The 22,363-nt window shown below is 34.8% G+C and overlaps 2 protein-coding genes across 10 annotated transcripts in view; one reads left to right on the top strand and one right to left on the bottom strand.

Moving 5' to 3' along the window:
* Nucleotides 1-18,025, top strand: part of LOC132728878 (zinc finger and BTB domain-containing protein 41-like) — an 83,589-nt gene extending 65,564 nt beyond the window's left edge. For 8 of the 9 annotated variants that reach the window (XM_060714573.1, XM_060714574.1, XM_060714571.1 and 5 more), the window contains one exon: nucleotides 17,500-18,025. In XM_060714573.1, coding sequence (XP_060570556.1) covers nucleotides 17,500-17,777 — 278 coding nt within the window. In that variant the 3' untranslated portion in view covers nucleotides 17,778-18,025. Of the gene's footprint in view, nucleotides 1-3,468; nucleotides 3,541-5,487; nucleotides 6,388-7,241; nucleotides 7,299-17,499 lie in introns of those variants that run through there. The other variant, XR_009625537.1, reaches the window with a different exon arrangement.
* A 514-nt stretch (nucleotides 18,026-18,539) lies between these two features.
* LOC132728895 (protein mono-ADP-ribosyltransferase PARP14-like) overlaps nucleotides 18,540-22,363 on the bottom strand; it is a 34,527-nt gene continuing 30,703 nt past the window's right edge. Inside the window, exon 24 of the mRNA XM_060714601.1 lies at nucleotides 18,540-20,162. Coding sequence (XP_060570584.1) covers nucleotides 19,882-20,162 — 281 coding nt within the window. The 3' untranslated portion in view covers nucleotides 18,540-19,881. The remainder of the gene's footprint in view (nucleotides 20,163-22,363) is intronic.

The following is a 22,363-nucleotide window of genomic DNA, read 5'->3' as shown; positions in this document are numbered from 1 at the left end:
GCCCTGGGGTCAAAATTGGCCCCGCCCCAGGGGGTCATTGATTTTCCCTATATGCATATAGTAAAAACTTAAAAAAATTTCTTTTAAAGAACCCAAAGAGCTAGAGTTAAGATATTTAGCATGAAACATCTTCTAATGGGTGTCTACCAAGTTTGTTCAAATAAAAGCTCTGGGGTCAAAATTGGCCCCGCCCCAGGGGGTCATTGATTTTCCCTATATGCATATTGTAAAAACTTTAAAAAATCTTCTTTTAAAGAACCCAAAGAGCTAGAGCTAAGATATGAAGTATGAAACATCTTCTAATGAGTGTCTACCAAGATTGTTTAAATAAAAGCCCTGGGGTCAAAATTGGCCCCGCCCCAGGGGGTCATACATTTTCCCTATATGCATATAGTAAAAACTTAAAAAATCTTCTTCTAAAAAACCCAAAGAGCTAGAGCTAAGATATTAAGCATGAAACATCTTCTAATGAGTGTCTACCAAGATTGTTCAAATAAAAGCCCTGGGGTCGAAATTGGCCCCGCCCCAGGGGGTCATTGATTTTCCCTATATGCATATAGTAAAAACTTAAAAAATTTCTCTTAAAGAACACAAAGAGCTAGAGCTAAGATATTTAGCATGAAACATCTTCTAATGGGTGTCTACCAAGTTTGTTCAAATAAAAGCCCTGGGGTCAAAATTGGCCTTGCCCAGGGGGTCATTGATTTTCCCTATATGCATATAGTAAAAACTTAAAAAAATTTCTTTTAATGAACCCAAAGAGCTAGAGCTAAGATATTTAGCATGAAACATCTTCTAATGGGTGTCTACCAAGTTTGTTCAAATAAAAGCCCTGGGGTCAAAATTGGCCCCGCCCCAGGGGGTCATTGATTTTCCCTATATGCATATAGTAAAAACTTAAAAAATCTTCTTCTAAAAAACCCAAAGAGCTAGAGCTTAGATATTTGGCATGAAACATGTTCTAATGGATGTCTACCAAGTTTGTTCAAATAAAAGCCCTGGGGTCAAAATTGGCCCCTCCCGGGCTGACATTGATTTTCCTTATATGTGTATAGCAAAAACTTAAAAGTCTTCTTTGAAAAAACCCGAATAGCTATGGTTTAGATATTAAGGTGACAACGGAGTCAATTATCACTGAAAATACCTAAAATGAGATTTTTTGCTAAGTATATTGATCAACCTTTTCTGAACACATTCGTGATTTAATTTTGGAAGCAGTTAGTCCAAAAAATGTGTTTTTAAACGTTTTAAAACGGTACCTATCGTAACCTGTCGATTATCGATAACGCTCCGCCCCCTGTTGAGGCATCAATGAGGGAAATCGGTAGTTCCATATATCCGTGAATTACAGGTCCATACTGGTCCATACGTATACTACTCGTAATACATGTATCGTACAACTACCGTACATCTTTTATGAATATCTCAACATTTAGCTTTTTTTATAAATTAAGAAATTGTCGGCCAATGTACGTTACATAATGTATGAAACATAAATAATTAAGCATAGCGGCAAATCGCACGACCACGGGGTTGATTAAAAATGTAGTTGCTAAAATATCCATAATGTGTGAGAATAATTTGTCTGTCCCGTTAATCTGATAGATATTACATTGAGTTGATAGACTTTTGTACGGATTCAAGGGCTTACTTTACATTCAACCTCGTTTTCTAACAATGTCAAGTAAAACAACAACAAAAACAGACAACATTTTTTATGTGAACGCCTATATGACTTGTGGCAAGGTGTCCCTGACATTTTAGATTGTCTAAGGATGATTATTTCTCTATGAATAAAAAAAAAGATATTAAAATATATTCTCAGTGAAAATAAATTGTTCGCCAGTGAATCGGACACAGTACTAATAAATCTGGGACAAAGTATGAAATTTATTGTCTATCCGGGTAGAAATTGTTCTCTATGCCGTGCATAGATGATATTCATGATAATAGAAGTCAAGAAGGCCAGATCATAATGATCGAGTAATACCTTTGATTTCTATTAAAAAATGTGAAGCATTATCAATTTGGTGGAAAAAATATATAATATCCCGTTCTTATTTGTACATCTACCATGGACTTTAAAAGACTGTCAGAAGCTCAGTTTTTTGTTATTTTATTTTATATTTTAACGGAATTTCATACACGAATACACAGGCAGAGTGACACTGGAATAATACAATAATAATGCTGATGATAATAATAATAAACTTCAAAAAGGAAACAATTAAATACCCCGCTAGCGGTGCGCAAATGCGTTCCATTTCCCCCCACTGAGTGCCTCAAATTTTACCGATAGTCACGTGACGGACAGTAAATCACGTTAAGAATTGAAGAAATTTCGGCTATAACCTGATATTAATCAGCAGCTTTTTAATTGGTCAGATGTCACTGGGTCATAAAATGTTGTTAGAGTATGTTACCGCAACTTGTGACCCTCTCTGGTGCGATATTTGTGTATTATGCAATTATTTATCGTGAAACGTAGGGGTCCGAGAGAGAACAGCCGATTTATGACACTTCGTTTGATGCTGGTCGGACTAACTTTGAATCCGCATAACTTTTTTAATAATCAAGCAATTAACATGCGGTTTAAAGCACATGAAAGGAAATTCATTTACGGAGGGAACCGTGTCAGGGATTTTTGTTTGCTCAATCAGCGACTTAATTATCTTTAATTACGTAATATGTATGGTGAAAAAAGTCGCATAAAATGTTTGACGTTACGTAATATTTTTTTGAGAAAAGATAGAAAAAATTTGAGACACGGTTCCCCAGATAATATAAGTATGGTTATTTTCCAAAAGTTTGATGACAAAAAAATAAAAAACGACTTTGATATGACGATTTAAAATTTTAGGATTTTTATTCAAAATCAATCATTTACAAAGGCATTTTTTTCAAATATGTTATTTTTTATGATGATCAACGATATTTAATGCACACAGATTAAATAAATAACAATTATTACTTAAATAACTTGGTTTAAATGACATTTATGTGAGTACCACGGAAAGTGTCTGTTGTCACCTTAAGCATGAAACATTTTCTAGTAAGTGTCTACAAACATTGTTCAAATAAAAGCCCTTGGGTCAAAACTGGCCCTGCCCCAGGTGTGTCATTGTTTTTAACTATATGTGTAAAGAAAAAAACTTGACCAGCTAGACCTTAGATGTTAAGCATGAAATATCTTCTAATGGGTGTCTACCAAGTTTGTTCAAATAAAAGCCCTGGGGTTTAAACTGGCCCCGCTCCGGGGGCCTATATACAGGTGAGCCATTTCAGGGCCATCATGGCCCTTTTGTTTTTGTTTTGCTATTGTTAGATTGTAAGTTCATGTCTTTCAGTGCTGCAATAAACCAAAATTATTCAGTTACCACTTGCTTAGCTTAGTTGTGTGAATAAATTATTTGTTTTTTGCCAAGTATTTATAATCATAAAAGTAAATTAAACCTAATCCCTTTGTAGGTTTGGAAGACATGGTAATTTAGGACTTGAACAAAACACACATATTGATGCAGGTGACGCCAATGAAACTATGTGAGTATATTTTAACTTAATGTTAACATGTATATAATATTTAAAAAGAAACACATATACACAGAGAAGTGCTTTATTTATGTGAAAATTTGAAAAAGTAAAACACTAATTCTACACTTTGGCAATAAAAACATTTCATTATTTTGACACAACACTCATTACCACATTTTTGTTGCCTTTATTGTACATTGTATATTACTGCTTATCTGATTGCTGTACTTTGCAGTCCTGTACCATAATTTTCACAAATTTAAGATCCATTCCTAAGAGAAACAAACCTACAGGTAGCATTTTTATGCCACCGCAGCATCTGCGATGCGGTGGCATATAGCGATTCACCTGTGTGTGTGTGTGTGTGTGTGTGCGTTTGTTTGTTTGTTTGTGTGTGTGTGTGTTATATAGATTATATAGTGAACTTAAAAAATCTTCTTGTGAAAAACCACTAGTCCAATTTCAACCAAACTTGGCAGAATTGATCCTTAGGTGAAGGGCTTCCAAAGTTGTTCAAAGAATTTAATTCCATGCAGAAATCTGGTTGCCATGGCAACCAAAAGGAATTATAAGAATAAATTTAAAAAATCTTCTTGTAAAGACCCAAAAGGCCTAGAGCTTAGATATTTTTGCCATAAGGCATTGTCTGGTAGACCTCTACCAAGATTGTTCAAATTATAGCCCTGGGGTCAAAATCGGCCCCGCCCGGGGGGTCATTGATTTTCACTATATGTACATATAGTAAAAAACTTAAAAAACCTTTTTGTAAAGACCCATAGGCCCTAGAGCTTAGATATTTTGCGTAAGGCATTGTCTGTAGACCTCTACCAATATTGTTCAAATTATAGCCCTGGGGTCAAAAATCAGCCCTGCCCCGGGGGTCATGGATTTTCACTATATGTACATATAGTAAAAAAATTTAAAATACCTTTCTTGTAAAGACCCAAAAGGCCCTAGAGCTTAGATATTTTGCATAAGGCATTGTCTGATAGACCTCTACCCAGATTGTGGTTCAAATTATAGCCCTGGGGTCAAAATCGGCCCGGCCCGGGGCATCATTGATTTTCCTCATATTTACATAGTAAAAACTTATAGTAAAAAACTTTAAAAAAGTTCTTCTAGCAATTGACAAATGCTAGAGGTTAGATACTTTGCATGAAACATTGTGAAGTGAACCTCTAGCAAGAATGTTCAAATAATAGCCCTGGGGTCAAAATTGCCCCCCGCCCCGGGGTCATTGATTTTCAATATATACATATAGTAAAAATTAAAAAAAATCTTTTTGTCTGAAGGTACAAGGCTTAGAGCTTTAATATTTGTTAAATGATATCATCTATAGGTACTCTACCAAAGTTGTTCAAAATTTTGCCTCTAGTGTCAAAATTAAAAGTGAACTTTGATATCAGCTGACCTAGATTTTGACAAAGTGTATTACATGTTGTCCTTTGATGCAGTCATGAAATTCTAGGCTGTGTGAAATATGACCTTCACCACCAAATTCACTAGACTCAAAGTGCATTGATATATTCCTACTCTGATCTTTTATTGAGTTAACAATAGATTTAACCACTAATCTGATAATAAGAATTAGATAGGTCAGGGATCTATGCATTATGACAATCTTCAATTGTATAGAAACAAAAAAATATGTTCCTACACTACTATTTAGTGTTGTATTATTGCGGTGGCATAGCATTTTTCTCAAATGCAATCTTGTTTATTCTGAGGGTTTAAACCACATGAAACAAGATTTCTCAATACTAGGTATAGTAAGTAAGTAAGTAAAGGCTTTATTTATCGAGGCTACACATTTGGTTTCCCAATCTTCCATGTGGGCCTTTTAAAGGTTTATTTATGCATAAATTTATTATACTGAAATCTGTCTTCAATTGGTCACAGCTTTGTACTTTAACCAATATATAAATAAGTAATATATAAAAAAATATTTTCAAACAGGAAATTTAAGAGTGAAGAAGTCAAGGTGGAAATAAATGATGAAGCATTAAATGATTCTACAGATGTAGACCATGATGAACTGCCTGACTTTATCAAGGCTAGGGGATATCAGGATAATAAAACTGGCACTGAAAACACTGAACAAATGGAGCCAGATTACCTTGTAGCAAAGTTAATCTCAGATTACCATAAAGGCAATCTGCACTCAAATAGATCTGGTACAAAGAGGAAAATGAAGAAACCTAATTATGACCTTGATAATGATGTTAATGACATTCATGATGATGACAATGAGGAACCAGTACCTGCAAGAAAAAAGAGGAAATCTACTCAGGAAAGTAAAAAGGAGAGTAAAGAAAAGAAGTCAAAAGTAGCACCTAAGAATGGTAATCAGAAAAAAGCTAAAAGCCCTGAACCTAAAAAACCATGGATAAAAATACAGCTTTCAGAGCATGAGGATAAATATCTTGTAGAAAGTTTAAAATCTTTTGCACATATGAAAAGGAGTAACAATGCTGTTGAGACTTTATTTTCATGCTTAGTTTGTAATAATTTTAAATGTGCGTCAAAAGATGTATTTGAAAATCATATAGAGAAGCATATAAACAAGGGTGTTTGATTGTGAGGGATGTCAGTATATAGGGAATAGTGAACTGGACATTCGTGAACACAGGTGGACATGTTGTAAAAGACCAAAGAGGGAGAGCGTATGCTCACTATGTGGTCATTGGACTGCTTCTTCTGAAAGTCGAAGGCATCATCTAGGAAAAAGTCCATGGTATATCCTAGTTGGAAGTGTATGTTCTGTCCTGACATGTTCAAAACAAGGGATGAAAGAAAAGATCATATGAGAAACTGTCCATGAGGAGGCCTGCCAGTACTGTGAATCTTGTAAATTGTGTATGTTATTATAAGCTTCTTATCCTTTACCATGCTGCCTTTGTATAATAGACATGTTTTATCATTGGGAGTTTTGAACTGTTCTGTTATAAACATGAAATGGTTTTGATTTTATCAAAATGTAATTATTAAGTTAGCAGGCAATAATTTGAAGTCCTGTCAGATTTCCTAGGCTTCATACGGTTGCCAAACTCAGGTCATCATGCTCTTGCTAAGCATCACTCTTGCCGCTCACCACTGTGTTCGAATACTGTCAGTGCTTGGGGTTCATCATGTGAGCGAAGTTATCCAGTTAGCTTACAGGAAGTTTTTGGTTCTCTCAGGTGCCTCGAGCCTAATAATGCTAGAGGGCAGTGCAGTCTTCTCCACCTATCTGGAAACGTCTTCATAATGACCTTTAACTGTGTCCAGTTTGAGTTGGAATCGCAAGACACGCAAAAACATTCCTGCTAGCATTGATAATAGGTTATGTCATGTATGAGTTAAAACTGTTTCTGTTATGAAAATGCTTTTATTAATCTAAAGATATTTCAAAACTTTTTTTTCCCAGTTTTATTAATATTCGATGTAAATCACCGAATTTACTGAGGTTTTTAATCCTTAATTATATCTCTATCAAATAGAATAATTGACCTCTGTTAAGTTTAATATATAATTATGGTAACAAAATACATGCATTTGAAATTATCATATATATTCATATATGAAACAGCACTGACAACCAAATTGCAATATTGCATATGAAATGAACAGTAATTCTTTATAATTATATTTATATAAAAGAATGGACAAACTAAACTTTTTAAAAATAAGGTTCAATGATTCACTGGAATGATTTATTCTACTTTCAACAGGCAAGCATCTTCTCAGCAAAGAAGATTTCAAGACCCATCTAGAAAATTGCAGTTCAAAACGCGTACTAGTGTCAGATTTGTGGATTGTTGGTGAAATAAGGGAAGCTATGAATAAGCATATTTTCAGAGTAAAGCATGAAAAATTCGGAAATATTCAGTGTCATCAAGGTGCCCCCTATTCTGGCAACAAAACTGCAAGGAGGTGAAACCCCATCTTCCTATGTCACGACAGTAGTTTTAATTTTTATACCACCCAAAAACGAAGTTTGGGGGGGTATTAGGAGTCACCCGGTGGATCGGGGGGTCCGGTCGGGTCCAGACGTCGCGTGATGCTTTTGGACCATACCTTCGAAAGACTAATGTTGGAATTCATAATAAACTACATACAATGGTCAAGCACATTGAGAGGAAAAGTGCAGGCACAAGAACCATAACTCAATCTTGACCTAATTACCGAGTTATTTGCCTTTGTTACTTTTCCTTGTCTGGGGCATAACTTGAACACTACTGTGGAATTCAAAACAACTTCATACAATTTGTCAAAACACAATAAGGGGAAGTCAGTGCACAAAGAACCATAACTCTATCTAAAGTAATTACAGAGTTATGCCCTTGTTACTTTCCATTGTTTCTTTTGTCCGACCATCAACTTGAAGACTATGTTGGAATCATATAACTATCATACAATGGTAAAGCACATTGAGAAGGAAGTGCAGTGCAGCAAGACATAAAACTTCTTGACTAAAGTTACAGGTTATTGCCCTTTGTTACTTTCCCTTGTCGGGGGCATAATCTTGGAAAATTACTGGGTTTGGAATCAAAACAACTTTATACAAATTGTCAAACACAGTAAGGGACAGTTGCAGTGCTAGAACCATAACTCTATATAAAGTAATCTACGGAGTTAATTGACCTTTGTTACTTTCCAATTGCTTTCTTTTGTTCAGAGTATAACTTTGAAGACTCATTGTTGGAATCAGTATAATTCAACAATGGTCAGCACATCAGAAGAGGAAGTGCAGTGCAACAAGAACAAACCTCCATCTTGATAATACAGAGTTACTGCCCTTGTTTCTTTTCCATTGTTTTTTTGTCCGGAGCATAACTGAAGACTAATTTGGTTTGGAATTCATATAAACTCATAGCCAATGGTCCCAAGCACATTGAGAAGGCAAGTGCTCGTGCACAAAACCATAACTCGCATCTTGACTACTATTACAGAGTTATTGCCCTTTGTTACTGTTTTCCTTGTCCAGAGCATAACTTGAAAATACTACTGTTTTGGAATTTCAATACAACTCCATACAGTTGTCAAGGACATTAAAAGGAATGCAGTTGCAACTAAGAGCCATAACTCCATTTTTTGGGCACAAATACAGGAGTACTGCCCCTTTGATACTTCCTTGTCCTGGGAGCATAACTTTAAAACGTACTGGTTGAAAATTCAAAACAACTTCATACACAATGGTCCAAGCACAAAAAGAGGGAGGGAAGTGCAGTGCACAAAGAACTTACTCCATCCTTCAGTATTTAAATAGAGTTATTGCCCTTTGTTCCTTTTCTTTTGTATTTCTGGACTTATACAGAGTGGGAAATTCAAATAAAACTTCTTCAATGGTCAACGCAACATTTGAAAGGGAAATGCATATACAAGAACACAAGATCTATCCTTTGTAATTGCCCACAACCCATACAGGAAATCAAATATTTCAAGGGTAATCTGTTACAAGGTATGTCTGTTTCAAGGTATTCTTTTACAAGGTATTCTGTTTACTAGTAACACCTCAATTTTCCGAAGCAGTCTTGTGGGGTATTAATCACATTTAGTGATAGGTTTCTAGTTTGTTAGTTTTACACAACCAATCCAGTTTAGGGTCATATTGGCGCCAAAAGGACAGATTTAGATTGTTAACCTCAATGTGCATATTCAATAGCAAAGCCAGGGCAACACTCACCTGCGCAGCTACAGATGTAAGAGAATCATAGACGCAGTTATTCAAACCCATTTAACAACGGAAATAGCTTTGCAGAAGCGTGTCCATTGCCGCGGCGGTGGAGTATTGTCTCAGAAAACGTGGACGTAAAATATGGCCGATTGCTTTTTGTCGGTAAGTATTATAAACGCAATTTGTTTTTAATGTTTTATGTTACTTGAAAACACTTCAGTGAGACTGGAGCCCACATATTTACTCTTCAACCTATTAAGCACACTGGTGAAATTCATTGCCGTTTTTTGCAAAACTTTCTGTACAGTTTGATGAAGGGACACCACTTTTGCCCTAATTTTGGTTTTAAACAAACATAAAAATGTGGGCAAAAACGGAAACCAATAATACAACTGCATCACAATGAATGAATGATTCTTTCACAAATTAACCATAATTTGGAAAATTGAGAAATTACTATTGCCTGTTTGTAAAATGAATGACAAAAAATTTTTTGTCGCAGACGGCAGTGGATTCGATTGCAACGCATTGCTGTGAGCCCGATACCATTTTTGTATATTTTAAAAGTTTAACTTGACCTAACGCACTTTTAAATTGAGTATGGTACTTTTCTTACTTTGACATCTGAGAAACGTGTTTATTTGATGTTTAAAGGGATATTAATTATCATATATACGCTCGTACAAATATATATGTCCGAGGTCCACTTTCTTTTTCTTCCATTGAAAATTACTTCAGCCATAATTATCATAGAATAATCCACGTTCAACAATTTATTGCGGGTTATTACTAAGTATCAAGTATTTTTGAGTGTGAATGCACTATTCCAGTTGAAAAGCGCAGGAAAGTAAGAACATATATAGTGCCCTTTATCATATTTGTATTCCCAAGTTCATATTAGGGATCATGCATTTGACAAACTGGACTGAAAGGTAACGGCGGAAACTAAGAGTCATAATATTTTACCTTGATGCACCACCGAAAGGAATTTTAGCGATGTGCAGGGAATTCCACAAATGTGATGAAAACCAGCCAAAATGTCACATGTGTCAGACATTTACATGTTACACATGATCACGTGTTATACCTTATAACCAATGCCGATTTCTGACTCATTAAAAGCGGCATGGCTGGGATAAATATATGCATATATTTTTGCATTACTGCATATGAGTTATAAAAACATAAAGTTAACACATATTCATGGCATTTTAGAGAGTATCATATTAGTTATAAAGATTTTGAAAGGCTATACAATATGGCCGTATATAAACGGTTGTTTGAAAATACAATACATAAACATACACTTTCTTATTAAATAAACAGCAGTTGTATATATAAACTTTACAATACTTCATGTTTGTAACGTAATTGTTCATTGGAAAATCGAGACGTTTATTTAATTATAGAGATTTTTGGTTTATTTTGTAACTTTATTTTCTGACTTTTACATACATGTACAAGTATTATAAAGAATTTCGATAGCTATTAATATTACGAACAACCATTTATATACGACCATATAACCTGTTGGATTTATTTATAACGAACTCATAATACATCAAGCATTTTTGTTAGAAAAAAAGGAGATAATTTCATAAATCGACGGCAGCCATGTATTTAAAAAAGTACATTGTATGTATATTAACGTCAAGATTATCCAATGAAAAGTGACGTAACAAACATGCAGTATTATAAACACATACACGCAAAATTAAGGAGGTTCAATACAATTATATTCTTTAAATTAAGCATGATGCCAGAATATGATAACATAAACATTTAGAGCGAAAAAAAAACTTAGGGGTCACTGATCTCATTTCCTGTACGTGAATTTGACTATTTCAAGGTCATATAACTTAAATGTAAGTCTGAAAAATCTTTTTTTTTTCCCGTTTGTTATGTTCTTCACTATATTTGTGTACATTTTCAAAGAAAGACTTAATTCCATAAAATATTTCTATTACCTTTTTTTTTATTTCATTTCATACTTTAAAATTCTTTAAACATATACCATATTTGAAACCATTTTTAGCTCGACTTTTCTATGAAAAGGGGAGCTATCCTACTCGCCCCGGCGTCGGCGTCGGCGTCACACCTTGGTTAAGTTTTTTGTACCACCCCACTTTATTTCAGAAGTATTACAAGTATGGCTTTGAAACTTACCATACTTGTTCACCATCATAACCTCCATCTACAGACAAGAGTACATAACTCTGTCAAGGTTTTTGACAGAATTATGGCCCTTTTTTGACTTAGAAAGTGTATTGAGCTTGGTTAAGTTTTTTGTACCACCTCACTTTATTTCAAAACCATTGGAGGTATTGCTTTGAAACTGACCATACTTGTTTTACCATCACGACCTTCATCAACAGACAAGAGGACATAACTCTGTCAAGGTTTTTGACAGAATTATGCCCCTTTTTGACTTAGAAAATACATTGAATATGGGTAAAATCCACTTATTGCCTTAACCCTTTGAGATATTGCTTTGAAACTTTTAATGCTATTTCACATCATTACCCCCATCTGTACGCAAGAGAAGGTAACTCTGTCAGGGATTTGTTTTAAAAAATAAGGCCTTTATATCGACTTAGAATCTTGGTTAAGTTTTTTGTACCAGTCAACTTTTTGACTGAACTGGTTGAGATATTAAATTGAAAGTTGGAATACTTGTTTACCATCATGGTCCCAAACATGGGCAGGAGAAGGTAATTCTGTTAAGGATTTTATTTGAATTATGGCCCTTTTTGACTTAGAAACTCAGTTTTAAAATTTTCATTCTTGTCCACTTGTGTTGACCTAACCATTTGAGATATTACTTTGGAAGTTGGAGTTCTTATGTGCCATCATGAGACCTATCTGTAAGCAAGAGAAGATAACTCTGTGAAAATGTTTCTTGATTTGTACTTAGAAATTCCTAGTTAAAGTCTTGTGTGCCCTTAACTGTCAAAGTTTTGTTTTATAGGCAAGCACTAAAAAAGTCGAGCGCGCTGTCCTTCTGACAGCTCTTGTTTTTTATAAATGTCACAATTTAAGAAAAAGAAGAAAAACTAAAGCTTTTAAACGCGTAGGTCTTTACAAAAAAGTAATAGAGAAAACTTTTCCTGAAATAATTCTTACGCTGTAAACATAAAATTTATTTAAATTGGTGTTCTCAGTATATGGTAATATAACACAGTGACATTAACAACTGAGGTTGTTTTCCGTATTCAAGAAGCATGTTCTGTTTTTCTTTACGAGTATCTCTTATATGTCTGTATGACAAAAAAATGTTGAACCTGGAACTTACGGTCTTTCTAAGTCGAAGGTTGAACGTGGATTATTCTATGATAATTATGGTTGAAGTTATTTTCAATGGAAGGAAAATGAAAGCGGACCTTGGACATATATATTTGTATGAGCGTATATATAATAATTAATATCGCTTTAAACATCAAATAAACACGTTTCTCAGATGTCAAAGTATGAAAAGGACATACTCAACTGAAAAGTGCCCGACGTCAAGCTACATTTTTAAAATATACAAAGAAAGGTATCGGGCCTACCGCACTGCGTTGCAATCGAATCCACCGCCGTCCGTGACGGAAAACTTTTTTTTAAATTTATTTTATAAACAGGCAATAATAATTTCCCAATTTTTCAAATTATGGTTAATTTGTGAAAGAATCATTCAATCAATGTGATGCCGTTGTGTTATGGGGTCGTTTTGCACACATTTGTATTTGTTTAACCAAAATTAGGCAAAAGTGGCGTCCCCTCATCAAACTGTACAGAAGTGTTTGCATAAACGGCAATGAATTGCACCGTGTGCGTGTAATAGGTTGAAAGAGTACATAATTATGTCAAGTATTTCAAGTAAAACATTAAAACAAAATTCAATCATATACTTACTGACAACAGCAAATGGCCATATTTTATCCACCACTTCTGCGACGAATACTCTACCGCCGCTGCGATGGACCCACCACTTCTGCGAAAGCTATGGCCAGTGTGATTAGTTTCATTAATTGAAGATTGATTTTCCCTAAATAGTTATACGATATAAGCCTTTGTGCAGACAAGATGATTGACATGGAAATTTTAGATATTTAACATTTACAATGTATTTGATTCATGTCAAATTTGATATATAAGATGACATTAGTAAACAGGATCATCACCATAAATAAAATATTGCATAAGAAGGAGAAACAAAAGGGTTTTATAAAATAGGTACAAAACTGTTAAGGGATTTTAAATTGTAAAACATTATGATTAAAGAGTAAAAAATAAAATGTCATTTAGACTGGCAGTTGTAAAAAAACACAAGATGTAAGTCTTTAACCCATGTATATAATACTATATATCATTGTTATGCCCCCACTTCAAAGAAGAGGGGGTATATTGCTTTGCATTTGTCTGTCTGTCGGTCCGTAGACCAAATGGTTTCCGAGTGATAACAAAAGAACCCTTAGGCCTAGGGACTTGGTATGGTGATTGGTCATGACCAGTTGATGACCCCTATTGATTTTGGGGTCAAGGGATCAAAGGTCAAGGTCACATTGACCTTTTAGGAAAAAACAGTTTCCGATCAAAAACTTAAGAACATTTAGGCCTAGGAACTTCAAACTTGTTATGGTGATTGGTCATGACCAGTAGATGACCCCTATTGATTTTGGGGTCAAGGGGTCAAATGTCAAGGTCACATTGACCTTGTAGGTAAAAACAGTTTCCAATCAATAACTAAAGAACGCTTAAGCCTAGGAACTTCAAACTTGGTATGGTGATTGGTCATGGCCAGTAGATGACCCCTATTGATTTTGGGGTCAAGGGGTCATTGTTAAATTGACCTTGTACTTTAAGATGGTTTCTGACCAATAACTTAACAACTCAAGTTGTCTTGGTTGATATTTATATCCCCGCACAACAAAGTTGTAAGGGGGGTATACTGGAATCAGCTTGTCCGTCCGGCTGTCCGTCCGGCCGTCGGTTTTTTCTTGTCCGCCCAATAACTTAAGATTCCTTTGACCCTTAGTCTTCATATTTGGCATGGAGGTTAGTCATGATTAGTAGATGACCCCTATTGATTTTGAGGTCACTAGGTCAAAGGTCAAGGTCACAGGGGCCTTGACTTCAAAAAGCTTGTCCGCCCCAATAACTTAAGATTCCTTTGACCTACACTCGTCATATTTGGCATGGAGGTTAGTCATGATTAGTAGATGATCCCTATTGATTTTGAGGTCACTAGGTCAAAGGTCAAGGTCACAGGGGCCTTGACTTCAAAAAAACTTGTCCGCACCAATAACTTAAGATTCCTTTGACCCACAGTCTTCATATTTTGGCATGGAGGTAAGTCATGATTAGTAGATGACCCCTATTGATTTTGAGGTCACCAGGTCAAAGGTCAAGGTCACAGGGGCCTTGACTTCAAAAAAGCTTGTCCGCCCAATAACTTAAGATTCCTTTGACCCACAGTCTTTCATATTTGGATGGAGGTTAGTCATGATTAGTAGATGACCCCTATTGATTTTGAAAGGTACCATCAAAGGTCAAGGTCACAGGGACTTTGACTTTAAAAAAATTTTGTCTGCCAATAAACTGTAGATTACTTTGACCTACAGTCTTCATATTTGGCATGGATGTTTGATCATGATTAGTAGATGACCCCTTTTGATTTTTGAGGTCACTGGATCAAAGGTCAAGGTCATAGGGACTTTGACTTCAAAAAGTTTGTCCACCCCCTTAAGATTCCTTTGACCCATAGTCTTCATATTTGGCATGGATGTTGATCATGACTATAAGGTGACCCCTATTGATTTTGAGGTCACTGGTCAAAGGTCAAGGTCACAGGGGACCTTGACAAAAAAAAAAGCTTTTCTTCTCAATTGCTAAAGAATGTCCTGTCCGCAATGTATTGATTTTGACATTTTCACATTTGAAGCATGTAGAATACATAACTTAGCAATGCACTGGCTTAGTAACCTCAGATTTGGCAGGGAGGTTGTCCTTGAGCTCTAAATGGCCACTGTTGATTCTGACAAAGTGGTATGCGGGGGGTATTCACGCCATGATAGTGGCAGTTCTAGTTATTGATAGTTGTTTTATTGTAGTGCAATAAATGAAACAAGTATATTTAGCCGTTATGAATTATTCATAGAGTCATTATTTTACGGTATTCTATTCTTAGATTCATGGTTCATTAAGTTCATAATCGTAACGTTAAAGAGATATAAACACTTTGGTCTCTTTAAGGTAATTGTCTTCAAGGTATATAACAACTTTTGTGACACTTTCCAGTTTCCAAGACATTGTTATTCTTCTTTGAAGATATGTTAATTAGAAAAGACCCATCCAAAATTTATTTTTTTCCATTATGATTTCATTAGTATTAAGTCAAAATTCAAAGTTCGGCTTTTGTCAAGTTTCAATCATTTTGCATGATAAGCTGGAACCAAATTAGAGAACAAACCCATTTCAAATATGACTGGAAAAACCTGTATAAATTAAATGATTAACCACACATTTTCTTTATCAATTTATCAAAGTATTTAACTTGGAAAAACATTTCATAGTTTTTCTTATCATTGATTAATGTTATCCGACACACATGTAGCAGACGGTAATAGTGAATTTGTACTTTTTATAAACCTTCCTTGAAAGGAAAAAACTTGCCAGATTGTCCTAAAGATTATCTCCTTTAAAAAAACAACAGTCAAATTAATTTATTACGCCCCCCTTCGAAGAAGAGGGGGTATATTGTTTTGCTAATGTCGGTCTCTCTGTCCGTCGGTAGACCACATTGTTTCCGCTGATTATCTTGAAAAGTATGTATCACAAAGTCTTCATATTTCACATAGTGATTAGTCATAACTAGTAGATGACCCCTATTGATTTTGGGGGGTTTACTAGGTCAAAGGTCAAAGGTCCACAGGGACCTTAAATGTCAAAATGGTTTCCGCTGATTATCTTGAAAAGTATGTATCACAAAGTCTTCATATTTCACATAGTGATTGGTCATCACTAGTAGATGACCCCTATAGATTTTGGGGTCACTAGATCAAAGGTCAAGGTCACAGGGACCTTAAATGTCAAAAATGGTTTCCCGCTGATTATCTTGAAAAGTATGTATCACAAAGTTCCTTCATATTTCCCACATAGTGATTGGGGTCATCACTAGTAGATGGACCCCAATAGATTTTGGGGTCACTAGATCAAAAGGTTTCAAGGTCACAGGGACCTTAAATGTCAAAAGGTTTCTGCTGAATTATCCTTGAAAAAGTATGTATCTGAAAAGTCTTCAATATTTCAAACACAGTTATTGGTCATAACTAAGTAGATGACCCCTATTGATTTTTTGGGGTCACTAGGTTCAAAGGGTCAAGGTCCACAGGGGGGTTTTTAATTGTTCAAAATGGTTTTTTCGCTGATTATCTTGGGAAAAAGTAATGTATCACAAAAGTCTTTCAATATTTCACATAGTGATTGGTCATCACTAGTAGATGAACCCCCTATTGATTTTGGGGTCACTAGGTCAAAGGGTCAAGGTCACAGGGTCTTTAATGTCAAAAGGGGGGTTTCCGCCTGAATTAAATCTTGAAAAGTATGTATCAAAACAAAGTCTTTTCAATTTCACATAGTGATTGGTCATAAATAGTAGATGACACCTATTTATTTTGGGGTCACTAAATCAAAAAAGGTCAAGGTCACAGGGGCCTTAAATGTCAAAAGGGTTTCCGCTGATTTAATCTTTTAAAAGTATTCATCACAAAGTCTTCATATTTCACCTAGTTATTGGTTTCATAAGTAGTAGATGACCTCTAACGATTTAGGGGTCATTAGGTCAAAGGTCAATGTCACATGGGCCTTAAATGTCAAAATGGTTTCTGTTGATTTTTCCATAATTGAACACTTCCATGTACCCATTTTGGCAAGTTTCTGTAATAAAATTACCAATTATGTGAGTCAATTGCTAGAAAGGGGGTCATATGTGTAGTTCGACATTCTTGTTTTATATTAAACTAAAAATGCTTTTGGTATACACATTTGAAGGTCTTATGTAATATAACAACTTGGCTGTCATTAATGAGGCCTACATGATTCATAAAATTTATGCATTTTTTTTTTGGTAAGATTTGTAATAACTTAAATTGCTGCACACAACCTATGGGGTCACAATAATTATTACCTTGTGACTGGTCTGACCAGTAGATAACCCTTATTAATTTTTTGTTCACTAGGTCAATAGTCATGCATAATAACCTGATCACATGACTAATTGGCTGCCCATAGGGGGCATACATGTTTTACAAATTATCTTGTTTATTTTACAGATATTCACCCATTTAAATGCAACATGTGCTCATTTAGCTGTATTCAATCCCACCATCTTAAGTCACACATGAGAACACATACAGGAGAAAAACCTTACAAATGTACACAGTGTAAATTTGCTGCAGCCTGGACTGCTCAACTCAAAGATCACATCAAAGTTCACAGTATTGCAACAGCTGTCATGTGCCAGGAATGTGACGTTGCTTTCATAAATGAAAGGACTCTGAATTTACATACAAAAAAGGAACACTGTTTTGGAAATAGATATCAATTCTGAGTGCATTGTTGTAGAATAATGCACGGTTTGAGTTCAAATGCATAGTAATATAGTGATTAATTACAAAGCATTTGAGCGAAAAACGTGCATTGTTATACAATATTGCACAAAGAATTACATGTAATATCTATTTCCATTCTAACACGTCAAGAAAAAATGTAATTATTATTATAAAGTTGAACTTTATGTTTGGTGGTTAAATTTGTTCTCACCTCAGAGTTTCCAATAGAAACGTTCTTTAGAGGCTGTTCCAGTGGGTTGAAAAAAACAGTTGTTAAATCTACCGTGTGTAGAAATATTTTGAGAAGAACGAAATTTGAAAATGTTGATAAAACTTCGTTTGTTTATTTTATTTCACATTATAATTTTTCAAGGAAAATACCAATTATTAAAAGTGAAATAAATGTAAAACTTAACTTGTTTGGGACATTAAAAAAGCGTACTTGATTTGATTGTTTTGCACGTGCTGTTTGGCGCCACATTGTGACGTCACGTAAACAACACTTTAAACGTCTGTACAGCGTTAACGACTGAATTATAGATATTGGTGTTCTGATTCTTTTTTGCTCACCTGAGCATTTTAGGATCGATGATTGTCAGCATATGAGCCTCATCATGACAAACCAACATAATGGGTTTGCGACCAGCATGGATCCAGACCAGCCTGCGCATATGCACAGTCTGATCAGGATCCATGCTGTTCGCTATCAGTTTCTCTACTTGTAATAGGGTTGGTAAGCGTACAGCATGGATCCTGATCAGACTTCCCGTATGCGCAGGCTGGTCTGGATCCATGCTGGTCGCAAACCCATTATGTTGGTTTTGTCATGACGAGGCTCATATGTACATGCATGAAACTGCTAGTTATGTGCATGCATGAAAGTTTTTCAACAAGAAACATAAACACTGAATTTGTTGATTCTAATGGAAGATGTATAAATATGTATATGTTTTAAGTTATTATGAAAAGCTCATTTGACACTGATTTTTCAGGCTGAAATAGAACATGTTGCATATATGTGTATATATATTTGTTTTCATTTGACATTATTTTAGTTATTATGAAAAGCTCATTAAAAATTTTGACACTTTGATTTTTAAGGCTGAAAAAGAACATGTTGCATATACATGTATGGTGTAAATATTTTTTGTATCATTTGACATTATTTTGAAACTGATTTTTCAGGCTGAAATAGATCATGTTGTATATGTGTATATATTTTTTTGTATCATTTGACACCTTGATATCAGTTAAACCTTTTAAAGTAAGATGCTGTAAATATTAATATTTTTTTACTGTTTTTGAAAATTTTTGGTAATTGTCAAAACCTCATTTTAACACTTAGTTCAGTCTTTACTAGATGTTATACATATAATAATTATGTTCTTGTTTAAAAGTAATTATGAAAATCTTATGATATATTGATACTCTGACTTTGTCAGTTTTTAAGAAGATATGTTGTGGATATATATGTGTATTTCTAAAATAAAAAATAGTTTATTCTTATTTGTTTATATTTTATGCTTTAGTTTGCAAGGACTTCCCTTCTTATGTTAAAATGTAGACTGGGGTACATTTAATGTTGGTATACCCACTTCTCCCTAAGTCTTGAAACTTCTCCCTAATGTGGGCTGAGGAAGACTTCTCCCTAAAATTTTGGTCTAACTAGAGCCCTGAACTATCATAAATAATAAAGAATATGAAACAGTACTCTTTTCAAGAGTGGAGAAAATTAAAACAAATAAATTTTTTTATTTCCATCTGTCATTGTCATATAACAAGGCATCTCACATGATCTTAATACACTGAAATATTTGAAAAACGCAATTTACAAAATTGCTATTACAAAATGTTCATACTTCTTTATTACCATCATACATTTATTGTTCAAATCTGTGTATCAGTAACCCAGTTAAAATAAAGTCAGTAAATATATAAAGAGTAGAAACAACCTGCTAAATGTATCTTCTAAAACTACAATACTACAGCTGACCATATGAACATACCATTTACATAATAATTTTCCTATGTCCCTAGGGTGATGACCAAAGTCAAGCGCTCTATAAGATATGTTTTACTGCCAATTTCCATGTTCATAACTAATTACAGAAAAGAGATGAGATATTCTGGATATGCTTGAGTGTCGTTGAAAATAACGAATTCTGATGGGGCGTTTAGGGTATTTACAACGCTGTCATACTTTGCCTGTGGTCCACCAGATGGTTTTGGCGGAGGGTATCTAATAGTTGATTGACCTTGGGTATATTCTCCTGTAAGTACACGGCAGTGAAACATTCTTTTAACTCCGTTAGCATCAGCCCGGGCAAATCCATGTGAAACAGTTGCCATTGGTGAAAAATAAACACCCACGCCGATTGAACAACCTGAATTATAAATTGATATATATATATATAATTGTATCTGAAGGTTTTATCTTCATATACATCAAGTGTTAATTATCATTGACCAAAAACATACTATACAGTAAAAACATGTATTCCATTCCGAATAAACATGACTGAAACTATGTGACAGATGAAAATTATTGTATGGAGGGTAAAACTCTAGTATGCACATAAAAACCAACACCCAGTTACATTGCAAAATAGTTTTTGTATTTTCTGATCGTAAGATCAGTAAATAAATAGCTAACATCCACGGTCTAACACAAAATTTCCTAACAGTCCTAACAACGCAAAGTAGTTCTCACTCAAAACTGCTTAAAAACCAGCAATTTAAAAGAAAGAATAATTTTTAATGTAGGCATTTAACGAATTACAGTGCATTAAAAGTTTAGATTAGTCAACAGAAATATGAGGTTACAATCACAAATTTCGCGGATGAATATCTTTTTTACCCAATGAAAAATGTTCGGCTATTTCCGTAAAGCTTCGGATTATCATAAATATCATTTTAATCAATGAAAATGCTATTTTTAGCTATGTCGATTACCGAATACTCCAGAGCCTAGTACACAAATAAATCTGACTGTCGAGTAGTGGAATATATACATGTCGGACTGTTTTGGCGAGAAGATTTTCACTAAATTATTTTCATCAGTGTTAAACAACAGGTTTATCGTTAAAAAAATACCTCGAAATTAATAAGGATTACAAGCACGAAATGGAAATTCTCAATTTAGAATTACATAATGTATTCGTTTTTATTCAAGGTACATATGTATAACTTCGCCGTGGTGCAGAGGTAAGCGGTCTCGTTGAGGGTGTGAGAGACCTATGGTTCAAATCCTAGTTGAGGCAATTCTATTTTTTTTCATGCAAAATTCCATATGTATCAATCTCAATCTGTTATAGAAGAAAATCAAAACGCCGTCGCTGCGTAAGATGAATTAAAGTATATAAAAATAAACTTATACAGGAAAGTACATACAGATAGTCAGTATGATTTAGATTGCAAAAATCAGAAAATACCATAGAGCTGCAGCCCTTTGATTTTAAATGTGATACTATAGATCACAGGGGTTCTCTCAATTTTTATGCCACCGCAGCATCTGCGATGCGGTGGCATATAGCGATTCATCTGTGTGTTTGTGTGTGTGTGTGTGTGTGTGTTATATAGATTATATAGTGAACTTAAAAAATCTTCTTGTGAAAAACCACTAGTCCAATTTAAACCAAACTTGGCAGGATTGATCCTTGGGTGAAGGGCTTCCAAAGTTGTTCAAAGAATTTCATTCCATGCAGAAATCTGGTTGCCATGGCAACCGAAAGGAATTATAAGAATAAATTTTAAAAATCTTCTTGTAAAGACCCAAAAGGCCTAGAGCTTAGATATTTTGCATAAGGCTTTGTCTGGTAGACCTCTAACCAAGATTGTTCAAATTATAGCCCTGGGTCAAAATCGGCCCCGCCCAGGGGTCATTAATTTTAACTATATGTACATATAGTAAAAACTTAAAATACTTCTTGTAAAGACCCAAAAGGCGTAGAGCTTAGATATTTTGCATAAGGCATTGTCTGGTAGACCTTCTACCTAGATTGTTCAAATTATAGCCTGGGGTCAAAATGGGCCGCCCCGGGGGTCATTGATTTTCAACAGTATGTACATATAGTAAAAACTTAAAATACCTTCTTGTAAAGACCCAAAAGGCTAGAGCTGAGATATTTTGCATAAGGCATTGTCTGGTAGACCCTAACCAAGATTGTTCAAATTATAGCCCTGGGTCAAAATCGGCCCCGCCCAGGGGTCATTGATTTTCACTATATGTACATATAGTTAAAACTTAAAATACCTTCTTATAAGGACCCAAAGGCCTAGAGCTTAGATATTTTGCATAAGGCATTGTCTGGTAGACCTCTACCCAGATTGGTTCAAATTATAGCCCTTGGGTCAAAATCGACCCCGCCCCGGGGGTCATTGGTTATCCTTATATGTATATAGTAAAAACTTACAGTAAAAACTTAAAAAAAATCTTCTAGTAATTGACAAATGCTAGAGGTAAGATATTTTGCATGAAACATTGTGTAGTGAAGCTCTAGCAAGATTGTTCAAATTATAGCCCTGGGGTCAAAATTGGCCCCACCCCTAGGGGTCATTGATTTTCACTATGAACATAGAGTAAAAA

This window comes from Ruditapes philippinarum, unplaced genomic scaffold (genome assembly GCF_026571515.1).
Source record: "Ruditapes philippinarum isolate M1 unplaced genomic scaffold, ASM2657151v2 ctg578_1_1_1_1, whole genome shotgun sequence".
In the NCBI taxonomy this organism is placed as follows: Eukaryota; Metazoa; Mollusca; class Bivalvia; order Venerida; family Veneridae; genus Ruditapes; species Ruditapes philippinarum.
The sequence above is the reverse complement of the archived record's forward strand: the minus strand, read 5'-3'. Positions and strand labels throughout refer to the sequence as shown.